This window comes from Adiantum capillus-veneris, chromosome 3 (genome assembly GCF_014529385.1).
Source record: "Adiantum capillus-veneris isolate H3 chromosome 3, ASM1452938v2, whole genome shotgun sequence".
In the NCBI taxonomy this organism is placed as follows: domain Eukaryota; kingdom Viridiplantae; phylum Streptophyta; class Polypodiopsida; order Polypodiales; family Pteridaceae; genus Adiantum; species Adiantum capillus-veneris.
In genome coordinates this window covers 26,346,710-26,374,269 of record NC_140933.1, presented here as the reverse complement: position 1 = coordinate 26,374,269, position 27,560 = coordinate 26,346,710, and the positions used below count along the sequence as shown (strand labels likewise).

General features: G+C 47.2%; 1 protein-coding gene across 2 annotated transcripts in view; it reads left to right on the top strand.

Annotated features, from left to right (window-relative positions):
* Positions 1-27,560, top strand: part of LOC147460637 (peptidyl-prolyl cis-trans isomerase FKBP19, chloroplastic-like) — a 99,387-nt gene that overhangs the window by 50,742 nt on the left and 21,085 nt on the right. For both annotated transcript variants that reach the window (XM_086508295.1, XM_086508290.1), the window contains exons 5-6: positions 13,745-13,795; positions 13,906-13,986. In XM_086508295.1, coding sequence (XP_086364421.1) covers positions 13,745-13,795; positions 13,906-13,986 — 132 coding nt within the window. The remainder of the gene's footprint in view (positions 1-13,744; positions 13,796-13,905; positions 13,987-27,560) is intronic.

The following is a 27,560-nucleotide window of genomic DNA, read 5'->3' as shown; positions in this document are numbered from 1 at the left end:
AAGGGCCTTAAAAGACCATGCAAATCTATGAGAAAGAGCTACTTGCCGTGATTCATGCGCTTTTTTGTTGGAAGCACTACCTGTTAGGTGTTGATTTTGTTGTCCAGACAGATCATCAGACCTTGCGATACTTCTTGATGCAGTCAAAGTTATCCGAAAAGCACATGCGATGGCGGGCAAATATTCTCTCTATGTTCCACTTTCAGATTTTGCATGTGGAAGGCAAGAAGAATGTTGTGGCTGATGCGTTATCAAGAAAGCCACAAATTTCAGTTGTGTCAATTCCTTATCATCATGAGCTTCATGACACGAAGGAACAGTATGCTACCGATGAAGATTTTGCAAGGATCTTTGAACAACTGCAAGATGGGCAATGCCATGAGCACTACCTCCTCAAGGACGGTTTTATAATGATGTATGGAAGCCTATGTGTCACTAGGCCATTGCGACATAAAGTTATGGTAGAAAGCCATGCCCCACCGTATGCAAGGCATCGTGGTATAGATGCGACAGTGAAAGTGGTCGAGACATTCTTTTATTGGCCTACTTTGAGGAGAGATGTGGATGCCTTTGTGCCAACATGCGTGATTTGCCAAAAGGTGAAGTTTGACAGGCAAAGGGCATCAGGGTTGTTAAAGCCACTATCTATTCCAGATAATCCATGGGAAAGTATTGCTATGGATTTTATCTTTGATCTTCCACGAACGCCGACAGGGAATGATGGTATATGGACCATTATTTGCAGGTTCAACAAGCAGGCCCATTTTATTCTTGTCAGGAAGAAGATAAAATCTGACGAGATGGCATGGTTTTTTATGTACAATGTATTCAAGTACCATGGTATGCCACAATCTATTGTCAGTGATCGTGATCCTCGTATGACGAGCATGTTTTAGAGAGGCTTGTTTGGAAACTTGGGCACCACGCTCAAATTTTCCTCCTCATTTCATCCACAAATTGATGGACAGTTAGAAGAGGCTAATTCTACTGTCTTGGATCTATTGAAGTGTTATGTGTCAGATAATAAGAGCAAGTGGGAACAGTGTCTACCCATGCTTGAGTATGCGTGCAACAAAACGATGCATTCGTCAATAGGCAAGGCATCTTTTGAGATTGTTGAGAGTGGCAAAAAGGTTCCTCCCATTTTGCACACAAAGGATAAAATTTTCTAAGGAGATCGAGATGTTGAGAACATGGATGAAATGTATAAGAAAATCAAGCTTGCCTTGGAGAAGACTCAATCAAGGGTTGTTGATCGTCACTGACGTGAATTGTTGTTTTCACCTGGTGATTGGGTACTCTTACGGTTTGAAAAGGCAAGGCTAAAGAAGATGAAGGGCAAGGAAAGGTTATTCCCCAAGCTCAACATGCGTTATTATGGGCCTTTTCAAGTACTTGATAAGATCAACGATGTTGCTTATAGGTTGAAATTGTCTGACACTTGGAAGATTCATAATGCGTTTCTAGTGAGTTGTAACAAACTTGGACACTCCAAGTCAAGAATCTACCGCGACACCACAAAAGATCACTTCAAACAGTTCACAGTTCACAATTGATTTGACACTGGCCCGGCGGAGTTCCGTGCCTAGAGATATTGGCCCCAAAGACTGGCGCCCCTTTCGGTATTTCTTTTTGTATTAATCTGTAACTGTCAGATGCAGCGGAAGAGAATAAGGATTTTGCTCGGATCTAGTACTCCACACACAAACACAAGGGACACTTTACTTCACTTGAGAGAACTGAACTGAATTGAAAGAAAGAGAGAAACGAGAGAGAGAAAAGAGACGACACAAGGATGTCAGGTCCCAACCCTCAAGGGCCCCCTTGCTCTGTTGCTAAAGCAAGTACTTTCTTTATTCTTGCACAAATACGACTACAATGATGCTGATGCTGAAGGATATTGATGCTACTGAGGTACTGAAGGGGTCTATATCGAAGACGATGATGTCGACGACAGGTTCTATGGGTTCTATGTCGAAGATGGGGACGTCGACGACGAGGTCTATGTCGAAGACGGTCTTTGTCGACGACGATGAAGTCGACGACAGTACTATGTCGAAGATGGTAAAGTCGACGACGGTTCTGTGTCGATGACGATGAAGTCGACGACAATTCTGTGTCGAAGACGGTGATGTCCACGACGGTTCTGTGTCGAAGGCGGTGATGTCCACGACGAGGTCTATGTCGAAGACGATGATGTCGACGATGGGTACTGCTGGTCTATGTCGACGACGATGACGATGGTGACTGTGACGATGACGACGATGGTGTCGTCGTCAAGTCCGGGACTGCGATGACGATGGCGATGGTGTCGTCATTAAGATAGGGATCTACGATGACGATGGCGATGGTGTCGTCATCAAGATAGGGACTTCGACGACGATGTCAAGGCTGAAAATTGAAAACGTTGGGCTGGGCTGGACTGGGCTGTCTGCTGAAATCTGAAAACGCCAAGTTGATCTGGGTCTTCTTCTTCTTGAGAAAATGCTAGGGCTCCTGCTGAGGTGCTGCCTGCCTGCTTGGTGCCTGCCTCCTTGTGTCCCTGCTTCTTCTGCTTCTATTGAGTGCCCAATGGGTTTCTTTTATAGATCTTTAGCAATTTGCCCTACCTACTTTTCCAACAAACTTACAAAAAGAATTCCAAGAGTCACTTTTAATAAAATGACTTATAATAGGTGGGTGGCACGGTAAAATGCCTGCATGATGAAATGACTGTTATTGTGCAAGAGAGGGTATGTAAGTGTGACTAGCCTGGACATGCACGTCCTGCTAGATGCTCACAAAGGTGCCAGGCTCAGTCCTAAGCTAAGACTCATGCTAGACTATGGCAGAAGCGTGTCCACGTGGCGCAAGTGAAGTGTGCACGTGACATCCCCCCCTGTTAAAAGTGAGGCACAGCTGTCGAACTTCTTTCTGTACTTTTGATGCTGACTGATGAATGCTTCTGATGCCGTGGATGCACAAACCAATGCACATTCCTCCGAAACCAGGGTCTGATGGTATTGCGGGTGCTCTGGGTGCTGTGGGTTTTGGCGATGCAAACACCGTGTAAGGGTCACTGTCCAGCCTTACTACGATTGCCGAATATTAGTCTGGGCTCTATACCAGATAGTGCTGACTCTGCCTGCTGTAGCAAGAGCTATTCCCGGAACACTGACTGTGGTGAAAACATTACCGGTGCTGATGGACTGAAGTGTGGTTCCGGAGTCCTTTCCAAAGGTTCAATGAAGAGGGAAATGGATGCACGCTACACGCGAATGCCAATGCAGAAGAGGTTAGGGATCTTGTCTCCAACTCCTTCCATATCCGCATACAAAGCTAGGAGATCTTGGTACTCAAGATCTGGGTTCTCGTGTATCCGATGTTGATCTTCCTTCAAAGACTTGGCAATGAAGATGGGATGTGGTAAGTCCATGGTCGGGACTCAAAGATTCTGGAGGAAACAAAAACTGAGAGAGGTTCCTTGGGTTCTTTGGTTCAACTTGGGTTCTTGAGGTTCTTGATTCTTCTGGGGTTCTTGAGTTCTTGAGGTTCTTGGTAGTTGGGGCTCTTCTTTAGGTTCTTGATGGTTCTTCCCTTGAGTTTGTGAAGCCGAAGCACGCATAGAGCTCTGATACCAATGTCAGATGCAGCGGAAGAGAAAAAGGATCTTGCTCGGATCTAGTACTCCGCACACAAACAAAAGGGACACTTTACTTCACTTGAGAGAACTGAACTGAACTGGAAGAAAGAGAGAAACGAAAGAGGGAAAAGAGACGACACAGGGATGTCGGATCCCAACCCTCAAGGGCCCCCTTGCTTTATTGCCAAAGCAAGTACTTTCTTTATTCTTGCACAAATGCGACTACAATGATGCTGATGCTGAAGGGTATTGATGCTACTGAGGTACTGAAGGGGTCTATATCGAAGACGATGATGTCGACGACAGGTTCTATGGGTTCTATGTCGAAGACGGGGAGGTCTATGTTGAAGACAATCTTTGTCGACGACGAGGTACTAAGGGTCTTTGTCGATGACGATGAAGTCGACGACGAGGTACTAAGGGTCTTTGTCGACGACGATGAAGTCGACGATGGTACTGTGTCGATGACGGTGAAGTCGACGACAGTTCTGTGTCGATGACCGTGAAGTCGACGACAATTCTGTGTCGAAGACGGTGATGTCCACGACGGGGTGTATGTCGAAGACGATGATGTTGACGACGGGTACTGCTGGTCTATGTCAACGACGACGACGATGACGATGGTGACTGTGACGACGACGACGATGGTGTCGTCGTCAAGTCCGGGACTGCGATGATGATGACGAAGGTGTCGTTGTCAAGATAGGGATCTGCAATGACGATGGCGATGGTGTCGTCGTCAAGATAGGGATCTATGATGACGATGGCGATGGTGTCGTCATCAAGATAGGGACTTCGACGACGATGTCAAGGCTGAAAACTGAAAACACTGGGCTGGGCTGGGCTGTCTGCTGAAATCTGAAAACGCCAAGCTGATCTGGGTCTTCTTCTTCTTGAGAAAACGCTAGGGCTCTTGCTGAGGTGTTGCCTGCCTGCTTGGTGCCTGCCTCCTTGTGTCCCTGCTTCTTCTGCTTCTATTGAGTGTCCAATGGGTTTCTTTTATAGATCTTTAGCAATTTGCCTTACCTACTTTTCCAACAAACTTACAAAAAGAATTCCAAGAGTCACTTTTAATAAAATGACTTATAATAGGTGGTTCGCGCGGTAAAATGCCTGCATGATGAAATGGCTGTTATTGTGCAAGAGAGGGTATGCAAATGTGACTGGCCTGGATATGCATGTCCTGCTAGAGGCTCACAAAGGTGCCAGGCTCAGTCCTAAGCTAAGACTCATGCTAGACTATGGCAGAAGCGTGTCCATGTGGCGCAAGTGAAGTGCGCACGTGACAGTAACTCAAAGTACAAGCGAGTAGCCGGGACTCACTCTCAGAGTGCGTCCAGATGCTCTGAGAAGTGAGAGTCCAAACTACCAATATAAAGGTTTACAAGGGATGCTAAAAGCAGAGCCCAAAAGCTGAAAATCAAAAGCTTTTAAAATAAAGCAAAAGCCCTCTGTCTCTCACAGGCTCTCTCTCTCTCTGTCTCTTGACAGGAAAATAAAGCAAAAGAGTTCTCTCAGGAGTTACAGAATGTTTTGACCAAACAACAAATTCAAGAGAAAACCCAAGAAGAGACATTGGAAGCAACACAACAAGACCGTAACACTTCAAAGGTACAATCTGAGACTTTTGTTAAAGAAGTGCTATCAGTTTGAAAGGAAAATGAGTGGGAAAAAAGCTTGGAAGGATATGTCAGAATTGGTGGTTTACCAGATGATTGGTTGGTGAGCACTTTACCAAATGAACATTTAGAAGGCTACATCCTAGATATAGACATACTTTAGGAAAGATTAAGTAAAGTGGTGCCCTTTGTGGATCTTGGTGACCCAACTCACATTGAAGTTAAAGGGAAGCAGGCAAAGGTTTGCTATTACGACCTACATGAGAAGATCAAGGTAATGAAGCAGACTAAATCATTGCAAGGTACATCGGTATGAATCTCAGATGAGTTGACACCCCTTCAACTCAAAAATAGAGCCAAAGATTTGGCTAAAGTCAGAGAAGCAAGGAAGCAAGGAAAATGGGTAGTGTATAGAGGAGGAAAAGCTATTATCCGAGACTTCAAGAATCCATCCATTCCCACAAAGACATGGACTTAGGTCTTCTATAGATGTAGACACAGTATGCACACGGTGATTTTTTACCATTGTAAACCTAGCTCTCATGAGTCATGAGAGCAATGAGGTTATGTTTTGCACATGCACTCATTTTCCTTTTATGATACCCGAAGTAGAATGTAACCAAAGATGTATCGGTTTTGTCCTATAGGCCAGCTTTGGCCTCCACAGGACGTTAACTGATTTTCTCTCTCTCTCTCTCTCTCTCTCTCTCTCTCTCTCTCTCTCTCTCTCTCTCTCTCTCTCTCTCTCTCTCTCTCTCTCTCTCTCTCTCTCTCCAATTTACGTGGAATAAAACAAAAGAAATCCCCAAAATTTGCCATAAAACTGCCCGCAATCACGTGCCTATATTCTTTCAAATTGCCTTCCAAAACAAACTCGTAAATCTGGGGTCCCTGTCGGAGACAATCGTCTCGGGCATGCCATGTAATCTGAAGATCTGGGCCACAAACAGTCTCGCTAAATGATCCGGCTTGATTGTTTTCTTCACTGGAAGGAAATGAGCTTTCTTGCTAAACTAATTGAATTGTGTATACAATGGAGGCAAGGGGTTGCTTACATAGAAAGCCCATTAAATTTTCCTATCCAAATAAGTAAAATAAATACCTAAAAGCCAAATTAAATAATGGGGTCACATTGGGCAGTTCACTTGAGATACCAAATTTTTAACATCCTCTCTGCAACTCATAGTGGACATCAATAGTGAGACCAAGTCGATGAAGAAGCTACCATGGAAACCCCAATAGAAGGCATGGCATTCGGTCATAACCTTTTCCCTCAACGACTGTGTAACGCACAACATGGTTTTCCTCATCAAGTAGCCATCCCGAATGGAATATCCCGCTATTGTCTCCCATCCTGTAACCGTGTTAAAATATCTGCAAAATCTGTATTTGTGGCATATTGATCGACCATATCCTCGAAGCTCCTATGATGTATTGCAGAAATAGCCAGAACCAACGGCTTCCGAGACAAAGCATCTGCCACCAAATTCTTCTGTCCCTGAACATGGACAATTTGGAAGTGAAATTGTGACAAGATGTTCGCCCACCGCATCTGCTTTTCCGTTAGCTGCTTTTGTGACAAGAGGTAGCGTAAACTCTGATGGTCTGTAAAGACAGTAAAATCCGCTCCGAGTAGGTAGTGCCACCACTGAGTAAGAGCATGGATAACCGCCAAAGCTCTTTCTCATAAATTTGTGCTATCAATTCCGGCCTTGAGAACAATTGGCTCTCGTAAGAAATGACATGGCCTTCTTGCATTAAGACCGCACCCAGACTACGACCACAAGCATCACAATATACTTCAAATGACTTCTGCAAGTCCGGCAAAGTCAAAACTGGTCCCGTAGTCAATTTCTCTTTCAAAGTCTGAAAGGCAGCCACCTCTGTGGGTCCCCACGAGAAAGGGACTCCTTTCTGTGTGTCAAAATATGCAAAGGGGAAGCAACCTTTGCAAACTTTCTAATGAACCGCCTGTAGTACGAACACAAGCCCAAGAAGCTTCCAACTTCATGGACATTTTTCAAATCGGGCCAATCACGGACCGTCTCTATCTTGGCCGGGTCCATCTGCACTCCTGCTGCTGAGACAATGTGTCCCAAAAAGAGTATCTCCGGTAGGAAAATTTCACTTTTCTTCGCATTAATCACCAACTTGTGATCTCGTAATGCCTGAAAGACCTGAAGTAGATGCTCTATGTTCTGCCTCACCCTTGGAGAAAACAATGATATCGTCAAAGAAAGTGCCAACAAATAGTCTGTACTCTCAAAAAATCCGGTCCATCATCCGGTGAAATGTCGCAGGAGCATTGGTTAAGCCAAAAGGCATCACCAAAAACTCAAATAACCTAGAAGTCGTCTGAAAGGCTGTCTTGTAGACGTCTCCCGGCGCGATTCAGATCTGATGATATCTACTGTTCAAATCAATCCTGCTAAAGCACGGGGATCCCTGTAATCTGTCAAGTATATCATCCATCCTAGGAATCGGAAATCTGTTCTTGATGGTGATTTTGTTGAGAGCTTTATAATCGATGCACATTCTCCAAGATCCGTCTTTCTTCAAAACCAACAACACTGGAGAGCAATACAATGAAGTACTAGGCTGGACAAGACCTTTTTCCAAGAGGTCTTTCACTTGGTTCATAATTTCTTCGTTCTGGGCTCGGCTCACACGGTAAGTTGGCCGATTCAGTGGTGTGCTTCCAGGTATCAGATCAATGGTATGATCCTCAGAACGAGCGGGTGGTAACTCGCCTAGCAGGCCCTCTTAGAAGCAATCGGCATGAGTGGAGAAAATCTTGGCGTTCTTTATCAAGTTCAGACATATTTTTCCTATTCTCATCATTCATATCTCCCAAGAAGATCTAGTAAACAAAGAGACTGGATTTCATTAATTTTGAAATGGCCGAAGCCGATACAATAGGGACAGACTCGCCCTTAAGTTTCACATCAAGTACAATGGTTTTGCCCTTCTCTGTGGTCAAAGTCGCTTTCCTCGCCCGATAGTCGACCACGGCGTTGTTCTTGTGGTACCAGGGAATCCCCAAGAGTACATCACAACCGTCCAAAGGCATTATGTAGAAGTCCTCATGCCCCAAATACCCCTAACAATGCAACCGAAGTTTGCCAATGATAGGTGTAATGGCTACGTCCCTGTCGGGTGCCGCTAGAATTGCCTCTGCTAGTGGTCCCATCCGATCGGGTGTGATCTCGAGCCGCGCCGCCAATTCAGGTGAAATGAAGTTGGCCTTGTCTCCTCCATCAAAGAAAATCAGGGCTTCTTGGTCTTTCACTTTGCCCCAAGCTTGGCAAAGTTCTGTACTCTCATCAATCGTGCTAGGGTCAGTACCCATGCAATCTGGAACGAGTCCTGCTTTCATCTTGCCTTTTCGTCCACGGTCCTCAGCTGCTCTCGAACTCTCTGGCTTGTCTTCATCCTTGTCGTTCTTTTCTTTCGGTGCCTTTTTAGGGCACTTCGCAAAGATATGCCCAGTTTCCCCGCATTCGAAGCACTTCCCCTCTTTGATGTAAAGAGCTCTCTGTGAAAGAGTAAGCTTGGGTCGTGGATCCTTTTCTTTCTTTTCTGGGTTACTCTTCTTCTTTCTACTTTCATTGTTCGAAGTCTGTTCATTCCTCTATGTCATGATTTCATATGTGGGGTAGGTCAAACTGCCAGAGTAAATGGCAAAACCCCGTTTCGCATGACTCATCAATTCCTGAATGGAACTTGACTTTTGTTCTAAGCAGTGATCTTGGATCTCTGTAGGAAGACCCAAGGTAAACCGCTCAATCTGCTCTCTGAACGAGATCTTCTCAAATGAAGAGGCGGGTAGAAAAGAGCTCCAGAATCTCTTGCAATAAGCGTCCAAAGTATCCTTCTTGGTCATCTGAAAATGGTTCCAAGCGGTTCGTATGTCGCGTTCGTACTCTCTAGTCAGCCAAGAAGAAATAAAAAGCCTTTTAAATTTCAGCCATTTAACTGGCGCTTTCCTCTTCAATAGAAGCGTGGACCACCAAGTTTGAGCGTTCCCTCTGAAATAGGAAGTAGCCCTCCGAATCTTGGAGTGCTCTGAGTAACGTCCTCTAGAGAAGGCTATGTCAAATTGCTGTATGAGGGCCAAAGCCTTCGAAGCATCTCGAAAACCAGAAAAAGTGTTAAATTTAACTGATTGTCCACCTTCTTTGAACTCTCGGACTTTCTTGATTTTATCTTCTAGAAAGTCATACTGGTTGGCTTTGTAAAAATTTTTCTTCTTTGAATAGAATTTGCGGTCGTCGAAGTCCGAACTATCTGAAGACGAGAATTGTCTGAAAATGAGAGAGATTTAGACTTCTTTGCCTTTTTCTTGCCCTTATGCTTTTTACTTCGCTTTTTGCCTTTTCTGTCTTCTTCGCTCGAATTGGAAGAGCTAGAAGAACTCGAATAAGAAGAAGAAGACGAAAGAAGAAGAAGAAGAAGAAGAAGAAGAAGAAGAAGAAGAAGGAGGAGGAGGAGGAGGAGCAGGAGCAGAAGGAGGAGAAGGAGGAGAAGGAGGAGGAGCAGAAGGAGGAGGAGGAGGAGGAGGAGGAGAAGAAGGAGAAGAAGAAGAAGAAGAAGGTAATCCTTCAAACTGCACACGCTTCTTCTGCTTTTTAGCCGAGGCAAAAGTAGACTGACGACCCAAATAACCCGGAAGTTAGTTCCTTTCTTCTGCTTTTTGTCGTGCGTTTCTGCTTTGTTCTGCTCGTCAAAAAACTGAGAAATCCGTGCATCAACCACCTCTTCTAATTCCTGCTCAGTAAACATCCTTGGGGTAAGGTTTCTTGAGTACTGGTTTGGGGGTGGTTCAGTGGTCTGCTGCCACTGTGCATACACTTGGTCGAAGGAGGTTTGAGTCATAAATTTTGCAAATTTCGGGTCCTTCGCAAAATTTAGCATCATCTTTCCTGCGTCCTCGATCAGTCGTCGATGCTCTATCTCTTCAAGCTCCGGAGTAGGCCGAGGCGGGCCATACTCCTCGTGTGAATCTTCTTCGTGCTCTCCTCTTGCATCTCCGGATGCAGAGGGAGTCGCCTGATCTCTGTCTGAAGCCATAAGTGTCACGTAAAAAGGATTGGATTTCCTGGTAGAAGAGAAATCGGCCGCGCTCTGATACCATTGGAACAAACTTGGACACTCCAAGTCAAGAATCTACCACGACACCACAAAAGATCACTTGAAACAGTTCACAGTTCACAATTGATTCGACACTGGCCCGACGGAGTTCCGTGCCTAGAGATATTGGCCCCAAAGAGTGGTGCCCCTTTTGGTATTTCTTTTTGTATTAATCTGTAACTCAAAGTACAAGCGAGTAGCCGGGACTCACTCTCAGACTCTGTGTCCAGATGCTTTGAGAAGTGAGAGCCAAACTACCAATATAAAGGTTTACAAGGGATGCTAAAAGCAGAGCCCAAAAGCTGAAAATCAAAATCTTTTAAAATAAAGCAAAAGCCCTCTCTCTCTCACAAGCTCTCTCTCTCTCTCTCTCTCTCTCTCTCTCTCTCTCTCTCTCTCTCTCTCTCTCTCTCTCTTTCCAATTTGTGTGGAATAAAGCAAAAGCAATCCCCAAAATCTGCCGTAAAAATGCCCGTCAAAAACGCCGCAAAAAGCAAGTGTCCGTACAGCCTGCCATGGGTCAGCTTTCCGCACTTGGCGCCGCAATTTCTGGGGCTGCCGTACAGCCAACCACGTCAGCATTTCAGATCATTTCCAGCCTGTCCATTGCGGGGAGGATGTGTGTGTACCGGGCAGCCACGTCACCAGTTTGTGACATGAGTCTTCTAAGACCCTTCGTGGTGATATGCCAGAAGATATGTCCGATGAGGATCAACTAGAAGTTGAGGAAGTTGATGAGATCTTGGTTTGTGAGTAGATTTTGGCACATAAGGAAAGAAAAGTTAAGGGAAAAGTTGTATGATGGTATTTGGTGAAGTTCAAGAACTATCCACTTATGGATGCAAAGTGGATGGAAGAGTGTGAATTGCTAGAGTCAGCGAACGTATTGCAGCTTTACCTTGAGGCCTTTGGGTTACAACCTACGTATGCTCCAACTCAACGTGCTCGAAAGAGGGGTCATAATCGAACTAGAACATCAAATATACATACGGATTTAGTGCAATAGAAGTTGACACTGCTCTACAAATGCTAAAGGTATAATATTAGTTCACTTCTATCGTAGATAGAAATGGCAAAAGTATGAAGGTTTCATTTCTATGTTTCCTGTGGATACATGTGATGATAAAATGGTGCTAATCACACTAAATCTATGGCTTATATATCTGGCATGCAATTGAGGACGTTTGCGATTTCAAGAGGGGGGTATGTCACGAGGCTGTGGCAACCACTAACCTTAGTTGTTGGTTTCTTTCCCTTGATTTTTATTTAATTTTTGGGACCCTCTTTTTGAAGTCGCAAATGGACGGACATTGTATTTCCAGTGTGAAACGGTTGACGGCCGAGAGTTTCATCCGCAGCAGTGGAGGGCAGGTTGCCACGAGATGGTCGGGCCAGTAAAAGTATGTCTAGGCTCAGTTCAAAGTCGCCCCTCACGACACGTGTAAGTTGGTGGGTACTAGGAAATCAACTCACATGGCAGTAGGAGAGCAACTTGCAAGCGAACACACACTCCAAAAGCTGCAGTCTCAAGAGGCGGCGCCCATTTTTGGAGTGGGGGCTGTTTTTTCAACTCAGTGTGACTACAGTGTGTGTGTAAGTAGTGTGTCCAAGTGATCAAAGCTTTAATGGAAAGCTTGCCTTCTCCCTTGTCTCATGTAGCGCGACGATTTGCTCTTGTGCATCTCTCTCTCCCCTTTGCACATATGGTAATGCCCCACTAGTTGGGCTTCTCAGATGACTATGTACAGTTCAGGGGGTTTTATGGGAAATTGCCTAGGCAAGAGCCTTCTGTACAGAAACTAGATAGCTAATTGCTAATCCCCAAGAGGTACGCACAATTTCATCGTGAAGGATTGCAAAATCGGAGAGTTTTCTTGCATGAAAATTCATTTGATTCAAAGAGGAACCGTCCCATTGTATGCGGGAGCACTTGAGACACGCGTGGGCGTGTTCGCTCCGCCCAAAACGATCCAAAATAGAAAATTACAGCCTGCTGTGTTTTTCTACAGGTTTAGGGTTTCACACCTAAATTGTAGGACATTGCTAGGGTAGCCTCGAGAAAGCCTTGGGATGCTTAAACAAGGAATTACAGCACGCTGAAATTGGCCTGCGGCTCACTAATAAGCTTCCAAATTGCAAGGGAAAGTGTCCTTGACGTGTACTTTTGACCTGAAGGGATTTTTGTGCCGTTATGCTGGTGAAATTGGGTCCAAAACCTGCAATTACAGCCATGGACAGCTTGGTGAGAGCTAGGTGAAAGTGTTCGGATCCTTTATTTGCAATAAGAATAAAGAAATACCGAAAGGGGTGCCAGTCTTTTGGGGCCTACAGTGTGTCACTCTGTGCTTGGAAGCACTCTAGCTCCCATACCGTGTTTGGTCCTTATCCTGTTATATGCTGATGAGATTATTGGTTTGTGAGCATCTTCAAGCTCTAGATGATTTTTATATACATAAGGCCCTTACAATGAACCTTGGGGAGACCAAGGTCATGATCTCCCACTCTTGGAGACAGGGCAGGAGAGTCATGCCACAGTCACACTTGTAAGAGGTCAGGTAGAGTTGGTTGCTTCATATGTAAATCTGAGGTTTACCTTTTCCGCTGCTGCAACCTCCTTGACTATGGGAGTAACCACCAGAGCCAGACTGACACGAGGATATGCGGCCCTATCCATGCTAGAGGGATGGTCTCACTAGGCACACTTCTAGAAGCTGCAGACAAAGGGACTCTTGATACTTTTGTCACTCTGTCATTGATGCGTGCAGCAGCAATATGGGCACGTGGATTAGTTGTTCTTTCCTAGACTCAGATTGAGAGACTGCAGGCCATTATGAATCAAGGAGGATATGCAACAAACCCATCAGAGCAGAGTTTGCTGTGCCACCATTTGCCTCACAGACAGATTCAGATAGCTCCCCCAACCACCTCACTTAAGAGTTTTCAAGTCAGCCAGGTAGCTTGTTGAGGCAAGAGATAGAGGATCATGGTATGCACAGGTGGTACAACGGTTTACACAGTAATTATTAGGAATTGATAGCTCACGACCATGAACCACATTCTCGACGCTAGCTCCTAGAGCTTGGGCTTGGGAATACTTACTGGATATACTGTGCCATACAGAGGTTTTCCTACAGGCCTAGACCCCGTGTGGTGCACAGGGGTTAGCGGGGGGGTCATATATTATTGATGCTTTTTAGAGGTCCACTCCGACAGCCCCTAAATCTCTTTCTCTGTATGCATGCATTGCATTGTGCTCATTAACACAGATCTCAGCTGTGTTTACTTTATATAACATCAAGTTTTGCTTTGATTCTTCTTGCTCATTGCTAAATATGCCTTCTGTCGCTTTCAACTAATTGTATCCTGTTTGCAGGACCTGCGGCCAGGCTCAGGACAAACACCAAAAGAGGGTGAAACTGTTGTGGTATTTAATTTTCCCCCCTTTTGTGTTGCTTTAAAAATTTATGGTGTATTCTATAATTGTAACGCAAAAGAAAAAGACAAACCAGGATGAACCGTCCAATTTTTTATCAGGTGGATTGGGATGGTTACACTATTGGCTATTATGGTCGTATTTTTGAAGCCCGGAACAAAGCAAAGGGTGGCTCATTTGAGGTAGAAACTCTGCTTTTATTTTTTGTATAGCTTTTTAGTGCCAAGGGACTGGTTGATGCCAGTTTAATTCCCATTTTTTAAAGACTGAAAAATAGCCTGACCTGAAACTTTTGTCTTGTCACAGTCTCTATCATTGACTGTGCAACAACGTTTTATTCACATGCATTTCAAAGAGCCTGTTGAATGAGACGCAGGGAGGACTCTTGTCCATGTGTATTCATCCTGATGCGATCAGTTATATGGAGTTGTCCCTCTAGTGCAGTGCTCTCACTAATGTGTGTGTTGAGCTGGAGCCGTGGCCATTTAAGCTCCTACAAGGAGTGAGGGTCAAGTTCGTAGAGGGAATGAGTTAATATACATGGGATTTCTGAATTCATATGGAGAACGGATATGGTTAGATAATCTGTCTGTGGCTGGTATACAAACAATTGAGGAAGAGGGCATGGGGATTTGGATGAAGGAGATAATGAGATTCAGTCGATTACGTGTGTACAGATTTAGAGCCATGACATGACTTGTGCAGCATTCATAAGATTGAGAGTTGTAAGCACGTTATAAGGCCATTTAAGATGGTAAATGTATGAGCTCTTCCCGAGGCAAGAAGATGCACCCCAAAGGTTACTTTTTTGCATTGTGTGACTCTTTGTACGTCCAATAGAGCTGGTCTATCTGTCTGTGGATGGATTTTGGATCTCGAAAAGGTGATTTGTTTGGCTATCAATAAGGACATCAGATAAATTTTTTTCCGAGAAAAAGATCCTTCTATTAGTTAATGAAACTGCCCATAGGGCTACAACCACCTCTACAAGAGAGGGCTACAACAATCCTGAGGGGGAGACTCTCCAATGAAAGAACAACATATGTACAATGAGGCTAGATCAAGAGATGGGAGGAGGGAAAAGCCACACAGGTGGATGGTAGTGCCATCTGAGCACACCCTGGACCATGGTGAAGAAAGGCCCAGGGCGCCAGAGTCGAAGGAAAGCCTCTCTACGCTCTCACATGCGGTTGGAGCTGCCCTGGAGTCTCTCGAACTGTCCTCTGAGAGTATGGATCAGCTCTAGTCAAAGATCCCGAATTGTCTCTGCTGGTGGTACAGGGCGAGCCTCAAAGATGCGGAAGCAGCGGGCCCGCCAGATGAACCAGAGTGTCAGGCCGCAGATGAGCTCCCACCACTCCTCTCTCTCACTGCACCACTCCTATGGAGTAAGCTCTGTTAGCAGACTGGAGTGTAGGTCAACCCCCCTTATCACTATCATCCTGTTGGTGGAGGATAGCTCAAACTGAAGTGCCGGGCCCGTGAGAGTGGACCAAGCAACTGCCCCCCAAGTGTACTGTCGTGCTGTGGAGAGAGCTAGCATCAGACGAAGAACACGAGGCCAAACCTGCTGTGCCAAAGGACAGTCCCACAGACAGTGGCGCTGACTCTCCACAAGATGGTCACAAGCTGCACATGCTGCCGAAAGACCACTATGTACTAGCCAGCTGCCAACTGTTGTAGCTCGATGTGCAACCAGCCACTGGAACAAAGTGACTCGCCTCGGTTGTCTGGAATCCCACAACCTCTCCCAAAAAGCTGTCAAGAACTCAGCTGTGAGATCCTCCTCGTGCCAATGAAGTGCTGCAGCAGCAGGACGAGCCTCCCTCCGTGGTGCCAATATGTGACGTCCCAGTCGAACAGTGTACTGAAATAAAGGGACACCTAGATGGTTTAATGATGAGAAAGGGTCCCTCCAAAACCACTCTCCAGGATCCCACTGCACTCGTGTCAGTGGACAACTCTCCCAAGCCCACAGCCTCTAGTGGCCAGTCTCAAGAGCTGCTGGGTCTGGATCTATGACACAAGTCCTCCCGCAGATGCCCACAACTCGGATCCTCTTAAAACAGCACTTTGCCACTTGTGGGGCCTCTACTGAAATTCGGTGTAAGCATCCCTCACCCTGTAGCTCGAAAAATAGGGAGGGTACAGTCTCTGAGCAAGCGCGAACTACGATGAGAACCACTAGTCGAGTGAAGGCCCCCATCCATCTGGGCGTTGTTGACTCGAGTGGTGTGAGCCACTCAGCTAGTACTGCCTCTGCGATGTCCCGACACATGCTCTGCACCCCTCTCATGCCCTATAGAGCTGGATGCCTTGAAGCTCCTCTGACAAGCCTGAGAACTGTAGCCAGTCACCTAAAGTGCGTGCTAGACCCTCTGCCATGGGACCCCAGGACACATGAGGCCTGCTACCAACCAAGTGGCCTCTTTGAGTGCTAACCATGGGGTTCCAAACAAGGGACTGTCTCAGGCGCTCCTCCGTGCAAGTAGGCTGACGCTGCTCCAGGCCTCTCTGCAGCTGCTTCCAAGAGCGGAGCAGACTCACAGCGAAGCAGTCCTCCAGTCTCCTGCTCAGGCCAACTCTGCGTATCTCTGTGAAAATCCATTTGGTCGAAGGTCGTCAGGGGCCTCCAGCCTGAGGCACTCTAGCACTAAGCCGCTGAAGCAAAAACTCCTGCCAAGGCTCCTCCCCTGGAAGAATTCCTCTGACGACAAACTTCCCTAGAAGGGCTCTACTCTATTGTGCTGGGTATATGATCCCCAACCCTCCCTGAGAACACGGAAGAATGATGACCTCCCATGCCACTTTGGCCCGGGCTATTTAAGTGTCACGCCCTGACCAAAGGAAGTTCCTGATCAGCCTCTCTACTTGGCTGATGCAGGAACACGAAAAGATCCAACAAGAAGTGATGTACCACATAGTAGCCAACACACCTAGTTGGCCACTACAACCCTGCCTGCCAGAGAAAGTCGTGCGGAGCTCCAATGTAACAACTTCCTCCTGATGGACAGGAGGAGAGGAGGCAATCTGCTGCTCAGAAGACAAGTCCAAGCCAACCTGACAGCCCAAGTATCGAACTGCAGTCCCTGGGGGGATCCATCTGAAACCCTCTCCTGGCAGCCAATCAGGTGTAGGAGCACTACCGGCCGAGAAAGCCACTGTCTTTCTCCAGTTGATTAGTGCGCCTGACGCACAACAAAAGGTCTCAAGAGCCTGCTCACACCATAGTTACCCGGAACGCGGAACGGGAACGGCGACGGGATCCCCCGTGGAACGGGGGAACGGTGAGGGGTCCGGAACGGGAACGGCGCGGAACGGGAGGCATAAAAACACCCAAATAATGCAATTTTAAGCTCTGTGTGATTCAAATATAGTAGTGTCAGAGTCCTTTGACTCTAATACTCACAGAAAACTTGATTTGAAGACCATTCAACCTTACTATGGCCAACGTATGTCGTATAGGCTTGAGAGCTTGAGGGGGGAGGGACGCGGAGAGAGAGAGAGAGAGAGAGAGAGAGAGAGAGAGAGAGAGAGAGAGAGAGAGAGAGAGAGAGAGAGAGAGAGAGAGAGCTTAAAAGTGGGAGACTCGACTCTCGAGAGAGCTTGAGAGAGAGGGGGAGAGGGAGAGAGCCTTGCCGACTAACAAGGCTAGAGCTTGAGAGTCAAGACTCGAGACTCGAGAGGGTAGAGCTTGAGCTTTCACCCTTGAGAGCTTGTGTGCACTGTGAAGGTAAGGGGTGGGGGGAAGGGCATTTAAGAAGGGGGAGCCTCACAAGATAAAGCTCAAAAATCTGAAAATCTGCCATTCCCAGCCGTTCCGGTACCAAAAACCCCTGCGGAACGTCTGGCCGTTCCGGGCCATGAAGACCCTCCGGAACGCCGTTCCGGCGTTCCCAACCCATAGGGAGGCGTTCCCTCGTAACACTGGCTCACACCTGTGAAGGTTGGCCTCCTAGCCATCCAAGTACAAGGCTGAGTCATCTGCAAACTCAGCATCCAATAGCTCATCTCCCCGAATAGGGAGCGCTAAGCCACGTAGACCAACCTGTTGTGAAACCAAAAACCTGCTCATCGCCTCAACATAGAACAGAAAGAGGAAGGGGGCAAGCGGGCAGCCCTGTTTGACCGAATGTATGAGCATGAAACAATCACATCTACCTCTGGACAAAAGTACCTGACTGTGTGCCCGTCTATAAAGAGCTGACACACCTCTGATCCAAGAATCTGAGAGAGCCCATCCTGCGAAGAGTGCCCTCCAAAAAGTCCCAGTCAACTCTATCGTAGGCCTTCTCAAAATAGAGGAATATCAACAGATCCTCACCATGGAGACGCCCGAGGGCAGAAGCCTCCCAAAAAGTAAAGATGCTGTCAAGGATACTACGCTCGACAAAACTTGTCTGTGTCCCACGTATAATGCTCTCCAAAAGTGGGTGTATCCTCAAACTCAGAGCCTTGGCAAGAATTTTGTAGGATGAGTTGAGGATGGTGATGGGCCTCCACTGTCGAATCTCATCCAAGGAGCCACCCTCCTTGGGAATGAGGTAAATCAAGCCCTTACTCATACTGTCAGGTATCTCTCTTGTGTGCAGGATGTACTGAAAAGCGCTACAGAGATCTGAGCCAAGCAAGTTCCGGTACTCCATTGGGAGTCAAACCATTCTCACCTAGGCAGCTACCACGAGGAAGTGCTCTAAGGGCCACGTGTAGCTCCTCTAGCTGAAGAGGCAGCTCAAGCTTCTGGTGCATCTCCTCAATCACAAGACAAGGCATTTGTGCCCACACCTGCTCTCTGCATGCATCCTGATGCTCTTACTGAGGGTCTGCAGACAGTAGGTCACGGTAAAAGTCAATAGCAACTGCACCCATGTCCTCTGGCTCTGAAGCAACTGACCCGTCAAGCCTCCTCAACTGGCTGACCCTGGCATGCGCATGTCGGGGCCCCATTGTCTCAAAGAAAGCCCTTGTCACTCTGTCACCCACTTGGGTCCATTGCGATGCCTGTCGATGAAAAAACTCATGGCGTCTTTCCTCTATGGTGGCAAGCTCCTTGCGAGCCTGCTGTAACTGCTCCTCCAACCAGGGACTGTCTGGATGATGCTCCTGCATCCTCTGCAAGGAAGCAACGCCTCGTCAGAGACGTTGCTCCTCTCTCGCTACAGCCAGGCGGGCCGTAGACTCCTAGAGAAATAGCCGGCTAAGCTGAGTAAGTCCAGAGGCCACTCTGTCAGCAGGAGAGTCCTGCATGTCTAAGCCCTCTGTCCAAAGAGCCACCACTCGCTCTCTGAGCGTAGAGTCCAGCAAGACCCTCTCTGGGATGCGTAGCATTGCACTCCCCCTCCTCTGTCTATCTGTCACTGTGAGAATCACTCGTGCATGTTCCGAAAAAGAAGTTTCGGCCAGAATGCAAACTGTCCCACCCAAATCACAAAAATGGTCGCTAGTGTAGAAGCGATCTATCCGAGATAGATTCACTCCTCCCACTCTGCGGTCCGAGCGAGAGAAGGCCAGGCTGTCTGGGAGCCTCACAAAGCTAGAATGCTACTACACATCTGAAACCCACAGAGTCATACATAACCTCTTCCAAGCTGCCAACTCAACTCCATGCACTGTAGTGTGGCTATCTCCAATCCTGTCAGAGGGGTCCTCCAACATGCTGAATTCACCCCCAATGCACCATTGCTCTGCCTGCGGCAGAGACTTTACAATGTGAGACCAAAACTCTGCACGTGCACTCGCCACATTGGGTGCATAGATGTTTAGGAAACCCAAGACGTGCCCCTGAGCTTGCATAGTAATCCACTGAGCCCTGCCAGGCACAATAATACCTCTGTCCACGCTGGCCTGCTGCCAAGAGTCCGCAATAGTCATACATACCCCTCCCTGGATGCCACCAGTTCCAAATGCAGCTGACCAAAAAGTCTCATATCGTCCACACAAAAGCTGACCACAACGTCTAATGCGGCTCTCACACAGATGATGCTCCTGTAGCATAAGAAGGTCAATCTCTCCTCCCACAAGGCATCGCTGAAGATCCTGATGTAGTGGGCCCCTATGAGGCTGAACCTGGGGCCCACCTAATCCGTGCACGTTCCATGAGACGATCCTCATGGGGAGCAAGAGAGAACTGATGCTGCAGCAACAGCTAACCGTGCTATCTTCGAGGCAGGCTTGGATGGGGAGTAATCCGCATCCGAGCGTCCTCGAGATAGGCGTGACTACAAATAGTGTCTAGCCCAAGCAAAGAAACCTCCTCTGTCCAGGAGTCCTCATGTATGTTTACATAACATGGCGGGCTCTGCGTGTCAGAAAAGAAGTGAACCACAATGTGTCTACATCCTGCTGAGTCTGGAGGTGTCACTGAAAACTTGGCCAACGGCCATAGAGTCTGAACCAAGTCCGTAACCCCTAGGTCTCACATGTGATGAGAGAACTCTAGGGCCTGTGTTTGCAGCCACTCCAACACTGAGTCTAGAGTCCACTCAGACTGCTCCCTGCCGCATAGGGGAAAAGAGAAGCCAACCGCTGAGTCCAAGGCCTCTATCCCCCTAGCTGCAAGGAACAGTACATGGACTCTGAAGCAAGCTGCCTCAAGGTTTGGTGAGGGGTCGCCGAGAAACCGTGTAAAGTCGTAGGCAAAGAAATCCCAACGACGTCGAATGTCGAATGTCGAAACTCATCAGACCACGAGGAACTGCTGCAAAGGGAGACGTCTGCATCGGAAGAGGGGGTTGCAAGAAAGGCTGTCCCTCCTCGCCAAGCGACTCGTGGCAAAAGCGCTGCCAGGAGATCTCCTAGCAGCCGAGGGAGGTCTTGCCCCTCGGGACGGCTGTGGGGATGGAGCGAGAGGAGATGTGGGAGCAGGGGGGCTCGAGGGAGAAGGGGGGTGTGGGGGAGCAGCAGAGGGAGGAGGGCAAGATGGAGAGACAGAGAGAGGAGGTGGAGGGGGAGGGGCGGAAGAGGAGAACTCTGGGGGAGGAGGGGCTGTCGGAGGTGGAGGTTGGAGCAGGGACCTCGTCCTACTGAAGAGGGTCAAATCGGTTCCTTGTGGGAACCCACTGCTGCTAGGCAGGAGCCTGGGGACCACTTTGAGTGTCGGGCTGGCGCGGTGGTCCTTGTCAACGTCGACCACGAACTTTGTGACTCAGTCCGCTGCTGCTAGCGTACTCTGTGACTCAGTCCACTGCTGCTAGCCAGCCCTTGAAGGCTGGGGCTGGGCCTGTGGTGTAGGTCGGGGTCTCCTTTGTGGACATGCCTTGGCAAGATGGCCCATCTGTCGACAAATGAAACATTGGTTCGGGAGGCCCGAATACTCCACGCTCTATCGGAACCAACCATAGCTCACCCGAGGTAGTAGGATGACCTTCGGGAGAGTGTGGGTGTCCCGAACCAGAACACGTACTGTGGGGATGCTGGCCGCCTTGGCAGTTACGGAGGCTGCCGTGCGAGGTGTCTCCAGGACATTCCCAATCGCTGACCTATCCTGGAAAGAAGCAGAAGGTACTCCCTCCTCAAGCCGGGGAAGCAGATTGAGATGGGCAGGTCTGCCTCCTCGACAAGAACGTCGGTAGCTGGGTCGAAACCGTGGCGCCACTGTCGAAAATATGCTCAAACTGCACAGATGGCCAGGGGGACTCATCGCAATGACCTTGGACGCCATCTCGGGAGTCTCAAACTCTATTTGGTAGTAGCCACGTTCGAGAAGCTCAACATCGAGAATCTTGCCCACCTCTGCGAGAAGGCGGGCCTGAAGGAGATCGCGCACTTCCCCTCTGTTGGGTCTGGTCTAACTGGCCTATACAACGTAGAGGGCGGTACTATTTCAATTATCTGTTAACTTTACACAGAGCACTGAGAAGGAAAGAGAACACAGTTGCGTCCAGCGACTAGAGTGTCACTGTGCACACGAGACCGACACCTTGTAGGCCCCAAAGATTGGCGCCCCTTTTGGTATTTCTTTATTCAATTTAAGGTAGACGATCCGACCACTTAGTACAAGCTTTCACAAAGCTGTCCAAACCTGGCGAGGGCTGAAAACGCAGGTTTTCGACCTGATTTTGGCAGCATAATGGCGCAAAAACCCCTGTGGATCAAAAGTACCTGTCTAGGGCGGATTCCCTCTCTATCTGGAAGCTTTCTGGTGAGCTGTCACAAAAATTTAGCGGGCTGTAATTCTTTTTCACTGTCAGGTGCCCAAAAGCCTGTACACGCATCCCAAGTCTTTCACGAGGCTCCCCCGGTGTTCCCTTGCAATTTAGGTGCGAAACCCTAAACCTGCAGAAAAACATAGCAGGCTGTAATTCCCTGTTTCGGATCGTTTCTAGCGGAGCGAACATGCCTACGCGTGTCCCAAGGGCTCCTGCACGCAATGGGACAGTTCCCCTGTGAATTGGACGAGTTTTCACGCGAGAAAACTCTCGAACTCGCAATCTTTCGCGATGGAACTGTGCGTACCTGTGGGGGATTAGCAGTAAGCTAATCCGGTTCCTGTTCAGAAGGCTCTTGCCTTGGCAAACGCGCATAAAGCCCCAAAACTGTATATATTCATTTGAGTAGCCCAACTAGTGGGGCATTACCATATGTGCCAAAGGGGAGAGAGAGATGCACGAGAGCAAGTCATCGCGCTACATGAGACAGAGGAGAAGGCAAGCTTTCCATTAAAGCTATAGACCTGCACCCACTACTCACACACACACTGTAGGTCACTTCTTTATAGAAATCGAGCCCCCAGCCTCAAATGGGCGCCTCCTCTTGTTGAGGTGTCTTGCAGGCTGCTCTCCTCTTGCCAAGTGTCCAGTTTGCCCCTTCGAGTTCATTCCCTAGTTCCCACTGACTCATAAAGTTATATGTGACTTTCCGAGTGGCCTAGACTTCATTTGGCGCACACAGGCTTCCATACTCATCAGAATTCAGTGCTAACTGGCCCAACCAGTCCCGGACCGACCGACCTAGACTCCCGATGCGAGAAACCTGTTCGGCCGCAGCCGTTTCTCACTGGCCATGCAATGTCCACTTGCATTTTCAAGGGTTCCGGGCAAAACAAGTAAAAATAAAAATAAATAAAAATATCTAGTACTTATTTACGGAAGGCAACAGGAAAAATACACCTCCTGGTGACATCTGGTGTTGAGAATCTTGCAAATAACAGAGGTGGCCTGGAGGCGCGCCACCTCTGCCTCTAAACTCGCTTGCTCTGTCGGCGAAAGAGCAAGTCGGATGAGGGGTTTTGCGGGGTCGGGCGAGGGGGTCCCATAAGTTGGTGGGAAGTCTTCTTTAAAAATAGGGCGCTCTGAAACCGGCCTGTACTTTCAAAAAGGGCGGTAGACTTTAAACTTAAACCTTATTTGCTTTCACCCATTTAATTTGTCGCCCACTTTACCTGTACTTTCAAGACACAACAAAGGGGAAAGGGATACACGCTGCTAGATTGCACGTGTATGAGTAGACCGACACCAGATTGACCCCTAACTTAGGCTCCCCTTTCGGTATTTCTTTATTGTTCAAAAGAGGGAATAAAGGATGTGGTTCCCTACAACTGCTCTGCACAAACTTGGCTGAATTTCAACTGTTCCGGCCCGATTTCGGTAGCATAACTGTACTAGGACCCTTCACAATCAGTATTCCCACGCATTGACCGACTTTCCCGACGCATACGGGCACTTTGCAAAACCTGGCGAGAATCTGCAGCACGCTGAATTCTCTGTTTTCAGCCCCAAAAATGCGCCAGATCACCTGTACAGCGGTCCCCTCGCGTCCCCGAACCTCTTGGGGGTATTAGGGACCGTTTAGGGCCAAAAACCCTAAACCTGCAAAAATACACAGCAGGCTGTAATTTACTGTTTCGGGCTCCGTTTTGCGTGCCGGTCGCATCCGTAGCAAGTCGTCGAGCTCCCGCACCTGTAGGGCTACTTGCCCTTTGAATCGGACGAGATTTCTAGCGTGAAACCTCTCCGAATTCACCTGTACATGCGGGGGGCTTAACCGCTAGCTAATCCAGTACCTGTGCAAGAGGCTCTTGCCTTGGCAATCGTGCATGAACCCACACAACTGTACATTGGTCAATTGAAAAGTCCACTAGAGGGGCATAACATACTGCCATAGGGGAGAGAGAGGGCAGTGCGTAGCGTGCAGGGCATCACTCCTGGCACTGCACTGTACATGGGAGGGAAAGGAAGCACTCCATAGCTCTTAACGTGTGACAAAATCAGCAAATGAGCCTCTTCTCCCTTCAAATTCAGCGCCACCTTCTCTTGCATGAGGAAAGTGCACCAGAATGTGCCACATGGCGCATTTACAAGCATTTTCCCGTTTTGGGGTTGCCGCCTAAAAATCTGCCAACCGGTTGCCCAGTTGACTTCACGGCAGAGTAAGAAAATGTTCCGCTTGTCATTCCGGAGGTAATGACACAAACACATTTTCAGGTCCCAAAATAGCAGTTCCCTAAATTTTAGGAGATGCTGCCATTGTATCTTTCTAGGTCATCTGACCCCCTTGTACACTGCAGCCACACCCGGAACTGAAATGTAGCTTCTGTAGCAAAGGATTCTACTTTGGCTAGTCAATGACCCCACTTTGGCTAACCATAGTATTTGTCCAACCTTAGTGCTCTCTTGCCCTCAGGCCTGGACTCCCTCTGGACAGTTCCACACTAGCTATGCAATGCAGGGCAGTTAGATTTCCCGAGGGGTGTTTCCAGAAAGTGAAAGTAAATAAATAATAAGAAAGAAATCAACAAAAAGGATAGATAGTAGTCACACGCTGGTGACATACCCCCCTCTTGAAATCTCAAACGTCCTCGTTTGCATCTATGTCGTACATGCTCATAGTCAACACTGATGTATTCAACACCTGTCGACACATGTACGACACATACATGCTCATTGTCTACCCTAGTGTATTCAACACCTCGTCGACACATGTATTGCCTGCGTGTGAACCCTGTCCCAATGACATAGTGGTAGCTTCGCACTCTGCCATTGCTTTGAGTCACTAACTTTCCAATAACAAAATGGTAGCTACACATTTTGCCACTGTCTTATAGTACACGTTGGATCCGGTAACACTTTCGAGCATACCCAAACCGACAGTTTAAGAATGCAGTTACACATGTACTCTTTAATAGAAGCAATTACTGTATCCTTGACAAACCGACAAGGAATACTCACTTCTATAGCACTAACCAAACTTTTGGACATTCCATAAGAGCAATTGCCAATCTGATAATCTGTACGGCTCTAACATTCATGTAACAGGTATTTCATTTGAGCTCACTTTAATTACCATGTACATCATTTCTTTCAGAAGCCATTGTCACACTGACAATCCATGTAGCTTTGAAACTCAAGGGGTCAAGGTAGGTTGCAAATCGAAGGCTTCAAGGTAAAGTGATAACATATTTGGTGACTCTGCAAGTTCACCTTCTTCCATCCACTTAGCATCCATTGGTGGATAGTTTCTGAACTTTACCAAGTAACGCCTAGCAACCTTGGCTTTCACTTTTCTTTCCTTATGTGCCAAAATCTGTTCCGGGACCAACATCTTGTCAAGTTCCTCGACTTCCGGCTGATCTTCAGCTGGCATATCTTCTGGCACATCACCCACATAGGGTCTGAGAAGACTCACATGAAATGCATTGTGAATCTTCCAACTGTCAGGCAATTTCAGCCTATATGCAACATCACTGATTATGTCGCACACTTGAAAAGGCCCATAGTAATGCATGCTGAGCTTAGGAAATTGTCTTTCCTTGCCCTTCATCTTCTTTAACCTTGCCTTTTCAAAGCGTAAAAGCACCCAATCACCAAGTGAATATACTACTTCACGACGGTGACGATCAGCTGCTTTCTTTTGCTTTGCCTGAGTCTTTTCTAAGGCCACTTTGACCTTCTTGTACATTTCATCCATGTCTTGAACATACTTATCTGCTTCAAATATCTTGTCCTTTGTATGCAGTATGGGAGGAACTTTCTTGGCACCTTCAACTATCTCAAAAGGTGCCTTGCCAGTTGATGTATGCACTGTATTATTGTATGCATACTCCACCAATGGAAAATACTGCTCCCACTTTCCTTTATGCTCTGAGACATAACACTTCAGTAGATCTAGGAGAGTAGAATTTGCCTCTTTTGACTGCCCATCTGTTTAAGGATGAAATGACGAAGAGAGTTTGAGCGTGGTGCCCATATTCTCAAACAAGCCTCTCCATAATAAACTTGTCATGCATGGATCACGGTCGCTAACAATCGACTGTGGCATGCCATGATACTTGAAAATATTGCTCATAAACAAGCGTGCCATCTGATCTGGCTTTATCTTCTTCCTGACAGGAATAAAATGAGCCTGCTTGCTGAATCTGCAAATGATGGTCCAAATACCATCATTTCCTGTCTGCGTTCTCGCAATACTTTCCCATGGTTTATCTGGAATAGGTAGTGGTTGCAATAACCCTGGTGCCTTTTGCCTGTCAAACTTGACCTTCTGGCAAATTAGGCATTCTCGCACAAAGACATCCACATCTCTTCTCAATGTAGGCCAATAGAAGAATGTCTCAACCGCTTTAACTGTAGCATCGATACCACGATGCCCTGCATACGGTGGGACATGACTCTCTTCCATAACTTTGCGTCGCAATGGCTTTGTGACACACAATCTGCCATGCATCATCATGAACCCATCTTTGAGAAGATAGTGTTCATGACGTTGTCCATCCATTAGTTGCTCGAAGACCCTTGCAAAATCTTCATCATTTGCATACTATTCCCTCATATCATCAAGTTCATGATGATAAGGAATTGACACAGCTGAAATTTGTGGCTTCCTTGACAAGGCATCAGCCACAACGTTCTTCTTGCCTTCCACATGCACAATTTGAAAATGGAACATGGACAAGATATTTGCCCATCGCATATGCTTCTCAGATAACTTTGTCTGTGTCAAGAAGTATCGCAAGGTCTGATGGTCCGTTTGGACAACGAAATCTGCACCTAGCAGGTAGTGTTTCCAACTTAAGAGCGCATGAATCACAGCCAGTAACTCTTTCTCATAGACTTGCATGGTCATCTCTGGCCCTTACAAAATTCTGCTCTCATAGGCTACTACCCTGCCATCTTGCATTAGCACTGCACCAATGCTACTACCACAGGCATAACACTGGACCACAAATGACTTCCTAAGATCTGGCAACACAATGACTGGATCTGAAGTCATCTTTTCCTTTAAGAGATTAAAAGCTGAAATCTCTTTCTGTGTCCATCTAAAGGTGATTGCCTTCTTTTGAAGAGCATGTAAAGGTGAAGCAATCTCAGCGAAATTTCGGATAAACCTTCTGTAATAGGAGCATAGTCCCAAGAAACTTCGGACATCGTGCACCGTCTTCAAATCTGGCCATGACTTGATCGCTTCAACTTTTGCAGGATCCATTCTGACACCATCCTTTGAGACAATGTGTCCCAGAAAGTGGATCTCTTCCAGAAAAAATTCACTTTTCTTTGCATTGATGAGCAACCTATGACTGCATAGCTCTTCGAACACAATGGCCAAGTGATGCCTATGCTCCCCTTCATTCTTTGAGTAGACTATCATGTCATCAAAGAATGTACCAACAAACTGCTGGTGTGGACGGAAAATTTTGTCCATCATCCTATTGAACGTAATAGGAGCATTTGTGAGACCAAAGGGCATCACTAAAAATTCGTAAAGGCCAAACGTCGTTCTAAAAGCAGTCTTGTGCACATCCTCTGATCTAATGCGGATCTGA